Source organism: Hyperolius riggenbachi, chromosome 11 (genome assembly GCF_040937935.1).
Source record: "Hyperolius riggenbachi isolate aHypRig1 chromosome 11, aHypRig1.pri, whole genome shotgun sequence".
Taxonomy (NCBI): domain Eukaryota; kingdom Metazoa; phylum Chordata; class Amphibia; order Anura; family Hyperoliidae; genus Hyperolius; species Hyperolius riggenbachi.
In genome coordinates, this window is record NC_090656.1 from 199,338,731 (window position 1) to 199,356,383 (window position 17,653).

Sequence of the window (17,653 nt, forward strand, 5' to 3'; positions counted from 1 at the left end):
CCAAAGGTGAAGCAGATGCGTGCTCGGGAGGACATCTGGATCACCCTGATGCTGAACCCACAGCTGAAGGGGACGCTGGCTCAGTTCCTGCCTGTAGGAGACCCTGTGCGCCAAATCAGGGACTTGCAGCGGATTCTGGTTCGGCGCTTGGAGGAAGCCTTCCCCCAGACTCCCACCCCCCCTGCTGTCACAGTCCAGCCAGCACAGCAGCAGGTGCCTGCATCCAGCAACAACAGGCGCCCAACAAACCTGCTGTCTCTGACAAAGGCGCTCTACGCCACGCCAGTACCGCTGCCTACAGAGGAGGTGCCTGCAGCAGCATCCGACTCTCAAAGCCAGAACCAGCACCTGACCCGGATGGTGGCCGACTATATGGGGTCCTACAGCGGGTTTGACACCCCGTGGACCCCTTGGAGTACTGGGTAAGCACCTGGATATCTGGAGCGAGCTGGCGCAGTACGCCCTGAAAGTGCTGTCCTGCCCGCCTTCCAGCATGATGTCAGAAAGGTGCTTCAGTGCGGCCGGTGGCGTGGTCACTGAGAAGCGCTCTTGTTTGTCCAGCCAGTCTGTGGACAGACTGACTTTTTAAAAAATGAACCAAGCTTGGGCGGTTGGTGAGTTCCTGGCCCCTGTTGTTGGCAAGAGGGGGAAATGAAGTGGCTTAGTGGGAATCACTATGCCTGCTTCACCACCCTTTACCACCACAATCTCCTGACTCCACCTTGATTAAAGAGACACTGAAGCGAGACTAAATCTCGCTTCAGGTCTTATATATATATAAAACGCCGCTATCCCGTGGCTTAACGGGGGTCCCTTCACCCCCAACCCACCCCCCGCAAAAGTTGGTCAGAAAATGGTTGCTCGTATTCTTCTTCCTGGAGGCAGGGCTAACGGCTGCAGCCCTGCCTCCAGTCGCGTCTATCAGACGCGCATCGCCGCCTCTCCCCCGCCCCTCTCAGTAAAGGAAGACTGAGAGGGGCGGGGGAGAGGCGGAGATACGCGTCTGACAGACGCGCATGGGGCAGGGCTGCGGCGGTTAGCCCTGCCCCAACCATGAAGCGCTCCCCCGCTGCACGGAGGGGGTTTCGGGGGACAGGGACCCCCGTTAAGCCGCGCTATAGCGGTGTTTTAGCAGGGGCACGCATGCCTCTGCTAGCTATGAGGTCTGAAGCGAGATCTATTCTCGCTTCAGACTCTCTTTAAGCCAGGTTCAAATTTTTTTTTACAGCCGTGATACCAACACACTAAGTGCCATGGTGAACTATGTAAACACAATAGCTGTGTAATTTTTTTGGAGGTGTCTGTGCTGTCCGAGTTGTGGGGAGGCCGAAACTGCGGCAGTACGACCGCTTCCTGGAACCTCTCCTAATTTTTTACTGAGCCATGGTACCTACAAGTGCCATGGTGAACTATCTAAACACAATAGCTATGTAATTTTTTTGGAAGTGTCTGTGCTGTCCGAGTTCTGGGGAAGCCCCAACTGCGGCAGTACGACCGCTTCCTGGAACCTCTCCTTTTTTAATGTTTTACCTGTGCCGTGGTACCAACACTAGGTGCCATAGCTATTATATGAACACAATAGCTGTGTAATTGTTTGGGAGGTGTTCGTGCTGTCCAAGTTGTGGGGAGGCCCCAACTGCGGCAGTATGACCGCTTCCTGGAACCTAGTCCTGATGGTAATTAACAGCCATTTTTTTTTGGGGGGGGGGGGGATTTTAAGTCCCCACATCATCAATTAGTGTGTCCCCTTACAAAATAATGATGCGACATGCCTCATATACCCCTAAAATATGTTTTTAAAGCAATTTAAAGGCCACTTCCAGTTTTCAATCCGGATATCTGAATCCGTCGGATACTGGGGTCGGTTTGGAAAATTTTTGATCCAGATATCCGACCCGGATCGGATAGAGGGATATCTTGATCCAAATTAGTTCCAGATAGTGAAAAACGGTATCCGAGCAGCACTGTCCACCACGTCCTACTAAACTTCCTCTAGGGGCGATCCAGAATGCACCAGGAAAATAGGTTGAATTTAAAGTAGTTGGGAGAATCTGTCTCTTGTATTGCCCTAAGCAAGTTTTAAAGGTCTTTCAGGAACCATCTGCTTTTTTTTTAGGGGGGGATGCAGATGAAAAAAGTAAGGCAACAGAAAGAGTTGATGCTAAAGCTCCGACCAGCAAAGTGAGCAGACACTGTCTGATAATTAAATCATGGCATTTGGGTAGGTAGAACACAGCAGAGATGGTTTCAGTGTGGGGGAAAACTTAGTTCAGCTTTGATTTAAATGAACTGAAAATTGAAAATGAAAACAACGTTGTTTAATCTGTAAATGACATTTTATGTAACAGTTGTGACATAATCTGATTCACTAAAGGAATCCAACAGCATTTCTATGATTCTATCCTCACGGGATTTATTCCACACACGTATTAGAATTCTGCACTTCTATTTGAAATGAATGAAGTACAGAAAGCATGAACAAGTCCCATATGTGAAACACAAAAGAGATCTCTGTGCCTATTTTATACGTCATTGTTAGCGGGTTTAGTATAGGCTTTGAGCCATGATGTTCTGTCCTGGAGAAGAAGACTTGTTGGTCCAAGTCTGGAGAATGAATAGTTTGTTAGGTGTTTAATCCAAGAAGTTCCTCTAGAAAACTGCAGTTCTTACATGCTCTAGAAAGTCAAGATCTAGAAGTTCCTGATAATTATGGTAACTCATTGGAGTTGTCAAGATCTCCCTTTTTGACGTCAACCCAACTTCAAAAAAAAATAAAAATTCAACAACAATTTATAAACCCTCCCAGTGTTAAAAACTCAATCCGAATTTTTGCTTCTGTAGTATCTTCTGCTCCAAGTTATGCTGGGTTTTGTGGGTTCTAGTCTGTACCGGCATTCTTCTTCTCTTTCCACGTTCGCTCTATTACTTCAAGTTCTCCTTGGGTGAAGGAAGCTGGTCCCCAGTTTGTAATAAGCCCAGGATTTTTGGATCCTAAAAAAAAGTAACAAAGCAATAGTGTTGTTACTTTAAAACAATTAATTAATCCTACTATATTTTACTGGATTCTGGTACAGGCATCTTTAGCTATGTAAATGCTAAAGACCTTTGATGCTCAAAACAACCTTCAGCGATCGTTTCGGTTGATAGACACAATAAACTTTGTCAACTCAGCTATTATTGAGGGAAGCTTTACTCCCCCACCACTGTTCCCCTAAAAATGTTCGTTTCCCCCTCAGTCTCGCCGCCACTCTTGTCTTTCAATAAATTTATTTATTCCCTATTTTACCTTACTGCATGTACTGCATCTGCTGGTGTATTTGCCTGAAGTCTACTACACCAACATATCTGGCCAAACGAATTCCAACCAATTCTGGCCTAATATTGATTGGAAGTATCGTACTGACTGATCAACAAAATATAGGTCAGTCGGGGTAGAGTAAAAGTGGCTGTCGATCGATGGGTCATAACATCGCACTGCATCAAACTGTATAATGCTGCATTTCCTGCGATAATCTATTGAGAATAAATGTACTGTGTGGAAGGAATTCGATTATATTCTGATCAGAAAGTGATGATTGATGGGTTTTCTGCATGAGGGGGAAATTGATGCATGTATGGGCATGTTAAAATTCTCTCTCTAGCTAGCTGGTTAACACATTTAATTAACTGATTTAGATAAGTAAAAGCAGGTTGTTTACATTACAGCCCAAAAGGACAGTGGATTTATCATTTAAAAAACAACTTTAAAACACTTACTGTAAATTACTCAGGGCAAGAATCGCACGGCTTGGAGCACCCAAGCTGTGCGATACTTGCCCCAAAACACTATTTACTGTTTTGACTGAGGAAGCGGGTTGACTCCTATAAAATGCGTTGTCTAGTGTTTTTTTTTTTTTTTTTTTTACAAATAAACTACTTTTTTTTTTTTACTGTAAACTATGTGTCATCCTGAGATGAGTTCCTCTTACCTTTTAAACTGTTTTTAAAGGAGTTGTCAGGGGAAAAATGCTAAAATGAGTGGTACTTACCGGGGGCTTCCTCCAGCTCCAAGCTCCCAGGACGTCCCTCGTCGCAGCTCTGCCAGCAGCCGTTCGCCGCAGGTTAGTCCCGGTCCCCGGCGATGACGTCAGAGCGACCTGGAGGTCGCTCTGTACTGCGCCTGCGTGAGCGGCGCTGTCAATCACCACCACGTGGGCCGGAGTGGACTGCGCAGGCGCAGTACTACTGTTCTAACAATTAGCCCAAAATCCACAAAGATGGCACTAACGAGTACTTCCTCTGAATGGTTACGTGTGGAATGCAACTAGGAAGTAGGAGAGAAGGGCCTTCCGATAATGGCATATATAATGGCACGCAGCACACGCGTCCCCACGCCCCTGATGAGAACTGACATTCGAAACGTGTACGGCGGGGTCGCTTTGCCAGAGGAGGAACTACACACCACAGGACGAATCAGGGATCTAGCGTGGAGGGTCCGGCTGCCAGCAGAGCGCCAATCCGGAGTGGCGCACGGGGGAGAGCCCGTCCAAAAAACTCTATGCTGTGAACTTCTGCCGCATACTGTGAGTGCAACGGATGTTTTTAACTCTATTTTATTAAACAGTATTACGCTATGCGAAGTGTGTATGCTTGTTTTTGAGGATTAAAAGTTTGGTGAAGCACGCTGTCTGTCCATGTGAGGACTGGAATCTGTTTGAGTGGCCATAACCTCTGTAGTGGGGGCTTGTGTGAGCGGCCAAAACCTCTGTAGTGGGGGCTGGTGTGATGTGAACTCAGCTGCTGGGGCGCATAGAAGAGTGGTGAAGCCAGAGAGCCAAGAAGGGGGCTGAGACCCTTCGCTGCTAACACTGACTCCTGTAATAAGAGCCAGTGTATCTGGTGAGTGTACCTGTTGACTATCTGCAAGTGATTTTTGGTGGAAGTCCAGGAGAGAGGAAGATTACTGGTTAAAGAGACTGTATTTTTGGCATAGCGCAGCTGTTAATTGTCTATTACAATTAAGGAACAGATGTGTCTTTGGACAAACTTAAAGAGGAACTCCAGTGAAAATAATGTAATATAAACGTGCTTCATTTTTACAATAATTATGTATAAATGATTTAGTCAATGTTTGCCCATTGTAAAATCTTTCCTCTCCCTGATTTACATTCTGACATTTATCACATGGTGACATTTTTACTGCTGGCAGGTGATGTCAATGGAGATGCTGCTCGCTTTTTTGGCAGTTGGAAACAATTTCCCACAATGCAACAAGGCTCCCTGTAATAAGTAGTTTTAATATTTTAATCAAGTAATCTAAATATGTGATGATTTGAATTCTCTGAATAGCTTGGGCCCAGCTATGATGAGAAGAATAATTATCTATATTGGATATGACGCGATTGAGATATCAAAGCTATAGATAAATTATATTGATAAGACTGCTTCTATTATATAGCATAGGCGTACAAGGCTGGAGTGGTAATTCTATAGACAATAGGTCTGCTCTTAGGAATTCTGAGCAATGGTATGTATAGGATAACCATCCCCCTCAGCTAGAAGCTGGTCAGACAGCTGTATCCCATTATGCCACTAGTCCAAAGCAGTACAATGAAGCTGTTAGAATTCTGGATTTAACTAGTTTGACCATGCGCTTTGGGATAAATGAACAGTTAACTGAAATAGCTAGGTATGGAAGTCAGCAAATAGAAACCATAGCATTATTTAATTAGACCAATCCAGAAATAGGATCGCAATGCATTATGGGAGCCTCCTATTTCATTATGTAAGGAGTTTTAGGCGGGAATGATTCATTCTTGTCTCTCCCCTTGTCCCTCCACTTATTTACACTCACACATGCACACAGACACATCAATAGACATGCAGACATACAAGCCAATACAATAAGTTTTTATTAATATACTTGCAGATTACTCAGCAATCAATTTGTTCATCTTTTGTAATCATTTATAATGTAACTAAGATTTGTACCTTTATTGATTTATTTTTGAATATTCATGGAAGATCAATAATGTTAAATAAACAACCACATCCTTTTAAATGATTTACTCTGGTCTCTGAAAGACTTTGTTCTTAAATTACGAATCCCACTTTCTAACACTCCCACAGTGTGATGTCAGAACTATGGTCCTGACATCACACTGTGGAAGGGGTTTCACCACAGTGTGATGTCAGAACCATGGTCCTGACATCAAACTATGGGAGGGGTTTCTCCACAATATCAGCCATACAGAGCCCCCTTATGATCCGTTTGTGAAAAGGAAAAGATTTCTCATGGGAAAGGGAGTATCCGCTACTGACTGGGATGAAGTTCAATTCTTGGTGACAGTTTCTCTTTAATTTCTTCATCACCTCAGAACTGTGGAGCGGTCCACTGTACACTTTGAATGACTGGAAATGACTCCCTATTGATGATGTATTCTATTGATGAATAATTCCTACTTGTAGCTGAACTGACTTTACCTCACACTTGTATAGCAGCTGGCCAGCTAAGGGAAGTGACACTGCATTGCTAAAATGTGTTTTATTGATTGAATATTTCCTGAATTAACTGAAACATTGCATATGCACACACTGTAATCAGTATGCCATTCTGAATAAGCAGATTGGTTCCTGAATATACTGTCTGGCTATATATACAGTATATAATTGGGCCTGATCCACAAAGCTTTTTTTGTAAAATTCTCTCACATTATTCATATTTACGTAAACAGAGGGAAGGCTCTGGGTCCTATAGAGCTTTCACGTTCTTCTCCTGGTCCCCTCGTTCTAGCGCTGTCACCCCCGACAGCAGTTCTGCTAACACCGCGGGAGACTTCAGAAGTCTTAAGGAGCCTCTCCTGAAGACAGGCCTCCCCTTGAACACAGACCTGCTCCTGAAGACAGGCGACTCTGTAGAGCACATGCATGAGCATGCTGTCTCGCGCACTCGCACGTGAGCAGTATGGAGCCACCCATCAGGGCCGGTTCAAGTAACAATTGGGCCCTAGGGCAAAATTACCCTGGGGGCCCCCCAACAGACACCCCCGACCAAAAAGCGTCATTAGAGGCCCTTTGTTGCAGCCAAATTTCCCTCCTGGGCCCCTGAGCTGGCTGCTGACCCTCCCCCAATCACCTCCCAACTTAACAGACTCTGCAGAGTCCCTGGGGAGCAACAGTTAAGATGGGGAAGGACAACTTGGGGGCCCCTACAGGCTCTGGGGCAATTGCCTATTTTTTCCTATGGTAGCTCCGGCCCTGCCGCCTATCTTCAGTGGCACTCGGCTCCCGAAGACTTCTGAAGTCTCCTGTGGCAGGAGATTTGAATGGGGGAGACAAGCGCTGGAACAAGGGGACCGTGAGAGGAACTCTGGGTCTGGGTCCTGTAGATCCTTTCCCTTCCTTAGATAAGTATGTTTTTATTATTTTAAAAACGTTTCAGGTTTGCTTTAAATTGGCTCTTTCAGTATACATCACACCCAACGCTTATATACCATGGTTGCCATTCTTCAACCCAAGTTTGTGAGCACCACTTTTATTGGTCTTATTTATACCAGTTGCATGACACACTACCCAAGTGGTCCACCACCACCGGGCCGCGGCCCACTGCCGGTCCGTTGGCAGTTTCCAGCTGGGCTGCGGCTGGTCTGTCTCCTCCTATAACAGCAGCGAGACTTGCGTCTGCTGTAAGGAGGGAAGGAGGCGGGGCAGCGGTTCCCATGGTAGCGGCGATGCATATCGCCGCTACAGGAAGCCGCTGCCCCGCCTCCTTCCCTCCTTACAGCAGACGCAAGACTCGCTGCTGTTATAGGAGGAGATAGTACTGCATGAAGGAGAGCGGCGCCTGGGGGAATCCGGAAGCGGCTGCCCGTTTGCTCATAAGGTAACATAAGCGGGGGCACCACCTACGTATACTGGGCACTATACTAGCTATAGCTGGGCACTATACTAGCCATGCTGGGCACTATACTAGCCATACTGGGGCACTATAATAGCCATGCTGGGCACTATACTAGCCATACTGGGGCACTATACTAGCCATGCTGGGCACTATACTAGCCATGCTGGGCACTATACTAGCCATGCTGGGCACTATACTAGCCATACTGGGGCACTATACTAGCCATACAGGGGCACTATACTAGCCATGCTGGGCACTATACTAGCCATACTGGGGCACTATACTAGCCATGCTGGGCACTATACTAGCCATGCTGGGCACTATACTAGCCATACTGGGGCACTATACTAGCCATGCTGGGGCACTATAATAGCCATGCTGGGGCACTATACTAGCCATGCTGGGCGCTATACTAGCCATGCGGGGCACTATACTAGCCATGCTGGGCACTAAACTAGCCATGCTGGGCACTAAACTAGCCATGCTGGGCACTAAACTAGCCATGCTGGGGCACTATATTAGCCATGCTGGGCACTATACTAGCCATGCTGGGCACTAAACTAGCCATGCTGGGCACTATACTAGCCATGCTGGGCACTATACTAGCCATGCTGGGCACTATACTAGCCATACTGGGGCACTATACTAGCCATACTGGGGCACTATAATAGCCATGCTAGGGCACTATGCTAGCCATGCTGGGCACTATACTAGCCATGCTGGGCACTATACTAGCCATGCTGAGCACTTTACTAGCCATACTGGGGCACTATACTAGCCATACTGGGCATTATACTAGCCATACTGGGGCACTATACTAGCCATGCTGGGCATTATACTAGCCATGCTGGGGCACTATAATAGCCATGCTGGGGCACTATACTAGCCATGCTGGGCACTATACTAGCCATGCTGGGCACTATACTAGCCATACTGGGGCACTATACTAGCCATACTGGGGCACTAGAATAGCCATGCTGGGCACTATACTAGCCATACTGGGGCACTATAATAGCCATGCTGGGCACTATACTAGCCAAACTGGGGCACTAGACTAGCCATGCTGGGCACTATACTAGCCATGCTGGACACTATACTAGCCATACTGGGGCACTATACTAGCCATACTGGGGCACTATACTAGCCATACTGGGGCACTATAATAGCCATGCTGGGGCACTATACTAGCCATGCTGGGCACTATACTAGCCATGCTGGGCACTATACTAGCCATACTGGGGCACTATACTAGCCATACTGGGGCACTATACTAGCCATGCTGGGCGCTATACTAGCCATGCTGGGCACTATACTAGCCATACTGGGGCACTATACTAGCCATGCTGGGCGCTATACTAGCCATGCTGGACACTATACTAGCCATACTGGGGCACTATACTAGCCATGCTGGGCATTAACTAGCCATGCTGGGCACTATACTAGCCATGCTGGGCACTATACTAGCCATGCTGGGCACTATACTAGCCATGCTGGGCACTATACTAGCCATACTGGGGCACTATACTAGCCATGCTGGGCGCTATACTAGCCATGCTGGACACTATACTAGCCATACTGGGGCACTATACTAGCCATGCTGGGCACTAAACTAGCCATGCTGGGCACTAAACTAGCCATGCTGGGCACTATACTAGCCATACTGGGGCACTATACTAGCCATACTGGGGCACTATAATAGCCATGCTGGGGCACTATACTAGCCATGCTGGGCACTATAATAGCCATGCTGGGCACTATACTAGCCTTACTGGGGCACTATAATAGCCATACTGGGCACTATACTAGCCATACTGGGGCACTATACTAGCCATACTGGGGCACTATACTAGCCATGCTGGGCACTATACTAGCCATGCTGGGCACTATACTAGCCATGCTGGGCACTATACTAGCCATACTGGGGCACTATACTAGCCATACTGGGGCACTATAACAGCCATACTGGGACACTATACTAGCCATGCTGGGCACTATACTAGCCATACTGGGTACTATACTAGTCATACTGGGGCACTATAATAGCCATGCTGGGCACTATACTAGCCATGCTGGGCACTATACTAGCCATGCTGGGCACTATACTAGCCATGCTGGGGCACTATACTAGCCATACTGGGGCACTATACTAGGCATACTGGGGCACTATACTAGCCATGCTGGGCACTAAACTAGCCATGCTGGGCACTAAACTAGCCATACTGGGGCACTATACTAGCCATACTGGGGCACTATACTAGCCATGCTGGGGCACTATACTAGCCATGCTGGGCACTAAACTAGCCATACTGGGGCACTATACTAGCCATGCTGGGCACTATACTAGCCATGCTGGGCACTATACTAGCCATGCTGGGCGCTATACTAGCCATACTGGGGCACTATAATAGCTATAGCTGGGCACTATACTAGCCATGCTGGGCACTATACTAGCCATGCTGGGCACTATACTAGCCATACTGGGGCACTATACTAGCCATACTGGGACACTAAACTAGCCATGCTGGGCACTATACTAGCCATGCTGGGCACTATACTAGCCATGCTGGGCACTAAACTAGCCATGCTGGGCACTATACTAGCCATACTGGGACACTATACTAGCCATACTGGGGTACTATACTAGCCATGCTGGGCACTATACTAGCCATGCTGGGCACTATACTAGCCATGCTGGGCGCTATACTAGCCATACTGGGGCACTATACTAGCCATACTGGGGCACTATACTAGCCATGCTGGGCACTATACTAGCCATGCTGGGCGCTAAACTAGCCATGCTGGGCGCTATACTAGCCATACTGGGGCACTATACTAGCCATACTGGGCACTATACTAGCCATGCTGGGACACTATACTAGCCATGCTGGGACATTATACTAGCCATGCTGAAGCACTATACTAGCCATACTGGGCACTATACTAGCCATGCTGGGGCACTATACTAGCCATGCTGGGACACTATACTAGCCATGCTGGGCACTATACTAGCCATGCTGGGCACTATACTAGCCATGCTGGGGCACTATACTAGCCATGCTGGGCACTAAACTAGCCATGCTGGGCACTATACTAGCCATACTGGGGCACTATACTAGCCATACTGGGGCACTATACTAGCCATGCTGGGCGCTATACTAGCCATGCTGGACACTATACTAGCCATACTGGGGCACTATACTAGCCATGCTGGGCACTAAACTAGCCATGCTGGGCACTAAACTAGCCATGCTGGGCACTATACTAGCCATACTGGGGCACTATACTAGCCATACTGGGGCACTATAATAGCCATGCTGGGGCACTATACTAGCCATGCTGGGCACTATAATAGCCATGCTGGGCACTATACTAGCCTTACTGGGGCACTATAATAGCCATACTGGGCACTATACTAGCCATACTGGGGCACTATACTAGCCATACTGGGGCACTATACTAGCCATGCTGGGCACTATACTAGCCATGCTGGGCACTATACTAGCCATGCTGGGCACTATACTAGCCATACTGGGGCACTATACTAGCCATACTGGGGCACTATAACAGCCATACTGGGACACTATACTAGCCATGCTGGGCACTATACTAGCCATACTGGGTACTATACTAGCTATGCTGGGCACTATACTAGTCATACTGGGGCACTATAATAGCCATGCTGGGCACTATACTAGCCATGCTGGGCACTATACTAGCCATGCTGGGCACTATACTAGCCATGCTGGGGCACTATACTAGCCATACTGGGGCACTATACTAGCCATACTGGGGCACTATACTAGCCATGCTGGGCACTAAACTAGCCATGCTGGGCACTAAACTAGCCATACTGGGGCACTATACTAGCCATACTGGGGCACTATACTAGCCATGCTGGGGCACTATACTAGCCATGCTGGGCACTAAACTAGCCATACTGGGGCACTATACTAGCCATGCTGGGCACTATACTAGCCATGCTGGGCACTATACTAGCCATGCTGGGCGCTATACTAGCCATACTGGGGCACTATAATAGCTATAGCTGGGCACTATACTAGCCATGCTGGGCACTATACTAGCCATGCTGGGCACTATACTAGCCATACTGGGGCACTATACTAGCCATACTGGGACACTAAACTAGCCATGCTGGGCACTATACTAGCCATGCTGGGCACTATACTAGCCATGCTGGGCACTAAACTAGCCATGCTGGGCACTATACTAGCCATACTGGGACACTATACTAGCCATACTGGGGTACTATACTAGCCATGCTGGGCACTATACTAGCCATGCTGGGCACTATACTAGCCATGCTGGGCGCTATACTAGCCATACTGGGGCACTATAATAGCCATACTGGGGCACTATACTAGCCATGCTGGGCACTATACTAGCCATGCTGGGCGCTAAACTAGCCATGCTGGGCGCTATACTAGCCATACTGGGGCACTATACTAGCCATACTGGGCACTATACTAGCCATGCTGGGACACTATACTAGCCATGCTGGGACATTATACTAGCCATGCTGAAGCACTATACTAGCCATACTGGGCACTATACTAGCCATGCTGGGGCACTATACTAGCCATGCTGGGACACTATACTAGCCATGCTGGGCACTATACTAGCCATGCTGGGCACTATACTAGCCATGCTGGGGCACTATACTAGCCATGCTGGGCACTAAACTAGCCATGCTGGGCACTATACTAGCCATACTGGGGCACTATACTAGCCATACTGGGGCACTATACTAGCCATGCTGGGCGCTATACTAGCCATGCTGGACACTATACTAGCCATACTGGGGCACTATACTAGCCATGCTGGGCACTAAACTAGCCATGCTGGGCACTAAACTAGCCATGCTGGGCACTATACTAGCCATACTGGGGCACTATACTAGCCATACTGGGGCACTATAATAGCCATGCTGGGGCACTATACTAGCCATGCTGGGCACTATAATAGCCATGCTGGGCACTATACTAGCCTTACTGGGGCACTATAATAGCCATACTGGGCACTATACTAGCCATACTGGGGCACTATACTAGCCATACTGGGGCACTATACTAGCCATGCTGGGCACTATACTAGCCATGCTGGGCACTATACTAGCCATGCTGGGCACTATACTAGCCATACTGGGGCACTATACTAGCCATACTGGGGCACTATAACAGCCATACTGGGACACTATACTAGCCATGCTGGGCACTATACTAGCCATACTGGGTACTATACTAGCTATGCTGGGCACTATACTAGTCATACTGGGGCACTATAATAGCCATGCTGGGCACTATACTAGCCATGCTGGGCACTATACTAGCCATGCTGGGCACTATACTAGCCATGCTGGGGCACTATACTAGCCATACTGGGGCACTATACTAGCCATACTGGGGCACTATACTAGCCATGCTGGGCACTAAACTAGCCATGCTGGGCACTAAACTAGCCATACTGGGGCACTATACTAGCCATACTGGGGCACTATACTAGCCATGCTGGGGCACTATACTAGCCATGCTGGGCACTAAACTAGCCATACTGGGGCACTATACTAGCCATGCTGGGCACTATACTAGCCATGCTGGGCACTATACTAGCCATGCTGGGCGCTATACTAGCCATACTGGGGCACTATAATAGCTATAGCTGGGCACTATACTAGCCATGCTGGGCACTATACTAGCCATGCTGGGCACTATACTAGCCATACTGGGGCACTATACTAGCCATACTGGGACACTAAACTAGCCATGCTGGGCACTATACTAGCCATGCTGGGCACTATACTAGCCATGCTGGGCACTAAACTAGCCATGCTGGGCACTATACTAGCCATACTGGGACACTATACTAGCCATACTGGGGTACTATACTAGCCATGCTGGGCACTATACTAGCCATGCTGGGCACTATACTAGCCATGCTGGGCGCTATACTAGCCATACTGGGGCACTATACTAGCCATACTGGGGCACTATACTAGCCATGCTGGGCACTATACTAGCCATGCTGGGCGCTAAACTAGCCATGCTGGGCGCTATACTAGCCATACTGGGGCACTATACTAGCCATACTGGGCACTATACTAGCCATGCTGGGACACTATACTAGCCATGCTGGGACATTATACTAGCCATGCTGAAGCACTATACTAGCCATACTGGGCACTATACTAGCCATGCTGGGGCACTATACTAGCCATGCTGGGACACTATACTAGCCATGCTGGGCACTATACTAGCCATGCTGGGCACTATACTAGCCATGCTGGGGCACTATACTAGCCATGCTGGGCACTAAACTAGCCATGCTGGGCACTATACTAGCCATACTGGGGCACTATACTAGCCATACTGGGGCACTATACTAGCCATACTGGGGCACTATAATAGCCATGCTGGGCACTATACTAGCCATGCTGGGCACTATACTAGCCATGCTGGGCACTAAACTAGCCATGCTGGGCACTATACTAGCCATACTGGGGCACTATACTAGCCATGCTGGGCACTATACTAGCCATGCTGGGCACTATACTAGCCATACTGGGGCACTATACTAGCCATACTGGGCACTATACTAGCCATGCTGGGGCACTATACTAGCCATGCTGGGCACTATACTAGCCATGCTGGGCACTAAACTAGCCATGCTGGGCACTATACTAGCCATACTGGGGCACTATACTAGCCATACTGGGCACTATACTAGCCATGCTGGGCACTATACTAGCCATGCTGGGCACTATACTAGCCATACTGGGGCACTATACTAGCCATGCTGGGGAACTATACTAGCCATGCTGGGCACTAAACTAGCCATGCTGGGCACTAAACTAGCCATGCTGGGCACTATACTAGCCATACTGGGGCACTATACTAGCCATGCTGGGGCACTATACTAGCCATGCTGGGCACTATACTAGCCATGCTGGGCACTATACTAGCCATACTGGGGCACTATAATAGCCATACTGGGGCACTATACTAGCCATGCTGGGCACTATACTAGCCATACTGGGGCACTATACTAGCCATACTGGGGCACTATACTAGCCATGCTGGGCACTATACTAGCCATGCTGGGCACTATACTAGCCATACTGGGGCACTATACTAGCCATGCTGGGGCACTATACTAGCCATGCTGGGCACTAAACTAGCCATGCTGGGCACTAAACTAGCCATACTGGGGCACTATACTAGCCATACTGGGGCACTATACTAGCCATGCTGGGGCACTATACTAGCCATACTGGGGCACTATACTAGCCATGCTGGGCACTATACTAGCCATGCTGGGCACTATACTAGCCATGCTGGGCGCTATACTAGCCATAATGGGGCACTATAATAGCTATAGCTGGGCACTATACTAGCCATGCTGGGCACTATACTAGCCATGCTGGGCACTATACTAGCCATACTGGGGCACTATACTAGCCATACTGGGGCACAAACTAGCCATGCTGGGCACTATACTAGCCATGCTGGGCACTATACTAGCCATGCTGGGCACTATACTAGCCATGCTGGGCACTATACTAGCCATACTGGGGCACTATACTAGCCATACTGGGGTACTATACTAGCCATGCTGGGCACTATACTAGCCATGCTGGGCGCTATACTAGCCATACTGGGGCACTATACTAGCCATACTGGGGCACTATACTAGCCATGCTGGGCACTATACTAGCCATGCTGGGCGCTAAACTAGCCATGCTGGGCACTATACTAGCCATACTGGGGCACTATACTAGCCATGCTGGGACACTACACTAGCCATGCTGGGCACTATACTAGCCATACTGGGGCACTATAATACCCATACTGGGGCACTATAATAGCCATACTGGGGCACTATAATAGCCATGCTGGGGCACTATAATATCCATGCTGGGCACTATACTAGCCATGCTGGGCACTATACTAGCCATACTGGGGCACTATCATAGCCATACTGGGGCACTATAATAGCCATACTGGGGCACTATACTAGCCATGCTGGGGCACTATACTAGCCATGCTGGGCACTATACTAGCCATGCTGGGACACTATACTAGCCATGCTGGGCACTATACTAGCCATGCTGGGCACTAAACTAGCCATGCTGGGCACTATACTAGCCATACTGGGCACTAAACTAGCCATGCTGGGCACTATACTAGCCATGCTGGGCACTATAATAGCCATACTGGGGCACTATAATAGCCATGCTGGGCACTATACTAGCCATGCTGGGCACTATACTAGCCATACTGGGGCACTATACTAGCCATGCTGGGCACTATACTAGCCATGCTGGGCACTATACTAGCCATACTGGGGCACTATACTAGCCATACTGGGGCACTATAATAGCCATACTGGGGCACTATACTAGCCATGCTGGGCACTATACTAGCCATGCTGGGACACTATACTAGCCATGCTGGGCACTATACTAGCCATGCTGGGCACTAAACTAGCCATGCTGGGCACTATACTAGCCATGCTGGGCACTAAACTAGCCATGCTGGGCACTATACTAGCCATGCTGGGCACTATAATAGCCATACTGGGGCACTATAATAGCCATGCTGGGCACTATACTAGCCATGCTGGGCACTATACTAGCCATACTGGGGCACTATACTAGCCATGCTGGGGCACTATACTAGCCATGCTGGGGCACTATACTAGCCATGCTGGGGCACTATACTAGCCATGCTGGGGCACTATACTAGCCATGCTGGGCACTAAACTAGCCATGCTGGGCACTATAATAGCCATACTGGGGCACTATAATAGCCATGCTGGGCACTATACTAGCCATGCTGGGCACTATAATAGCCATACTGGGGCACTATAATAGCCATACTGGGGCACTATAATAGCCATGCTGGGCACTATACTAGCCATACTGGGACACTATACTAGCCATACTGGGGCACTATACTAGCCATGCTGGGCACTATAATAGCCATACTGGGGCACTATAATAGCCATGCTGGGCACTATACTAGCCATGCTGGGCACTATACTAGCCATGCTGGGCACTAAACTAGCCATGCTGGGGCACTATACTAGCTACACTGGGGCACTATACTAGCCATGCTGGGCACTAAACTAGCCATGCTGGGGCACTATACTAGCTACACTGGGGTAACTATACTAGCCATACTGGGGCAACTAAACTCCCTATACTGGGGCAACTATGCTAGCTATGCCGCCGCACCCCAGCCCCTCCCACCGTAACCCGCTGCGCACGACACTTTCCACTAGGTCGCGCGCGCACTAACCCGCCATCCCCCCGGAGAAAAATTTGGTCAGTAAATGGTCCCCGGGCCGGAAAAGGTTGGGGACCCCTGCACTACACCATAAAGGGCTCCTGGTCTTTCCTATACTTTTTCGCTCTTTCTGGAATGTCCCAGGTTTTTCAGGCCTCCATGATTGCCAATTAGTCACCATGCTGCCCACTCATCTTACAGCCTCTAGAGGCCATAAGGAAGGTGTAAGAGGGCCACATGGCTCCAGAGGCAACAGTGTTACATGACACTCCCACAACTTTATATATAAGAATGACTGTGTTTCAAGTATTAGACTGGGGGAGAGAACACTTTTCTGAGTTCTCTGTGAAGCGCTGCAGAATTTGTCAACATAACATAAGTAAAATTCGTCCAACCTCCTAGGCCCATTGCCTGGGCATCTCCCTATACTCTGCCCTTTACCTCATCCCCCACATCCAAAACAACAATTTCC

The 17,653-nt window shown here is 48.6% G+C and overlaps 1 protein-coding gene across 1 annotated transcript in view; it reads right to left on the reverse strand.

Annotated features, from left to right (window-relative positions):
• Positions 1–2,296: 2,296 nt before the first annotated feature.
• Positions 2,297–17,653, reverse strand: part of SWAP70 (switching B cell complex subunit SWAP70) — a 124,654-nt gene continuing 109,297 nt past the window's right edge. Inside the window, exon 12 of the mRNA XM_068260998.1 lies at positions 2,297–2,991. Within this exon, the coding sequence (XP_068117099.1) occupies positions 2,879–2,991 (113 nt within the window). The 3' untranslated portion in view covers positions 2,297–2,878. The remainder of the gene's footprint in view (positions 2,992–17,653) is intronic.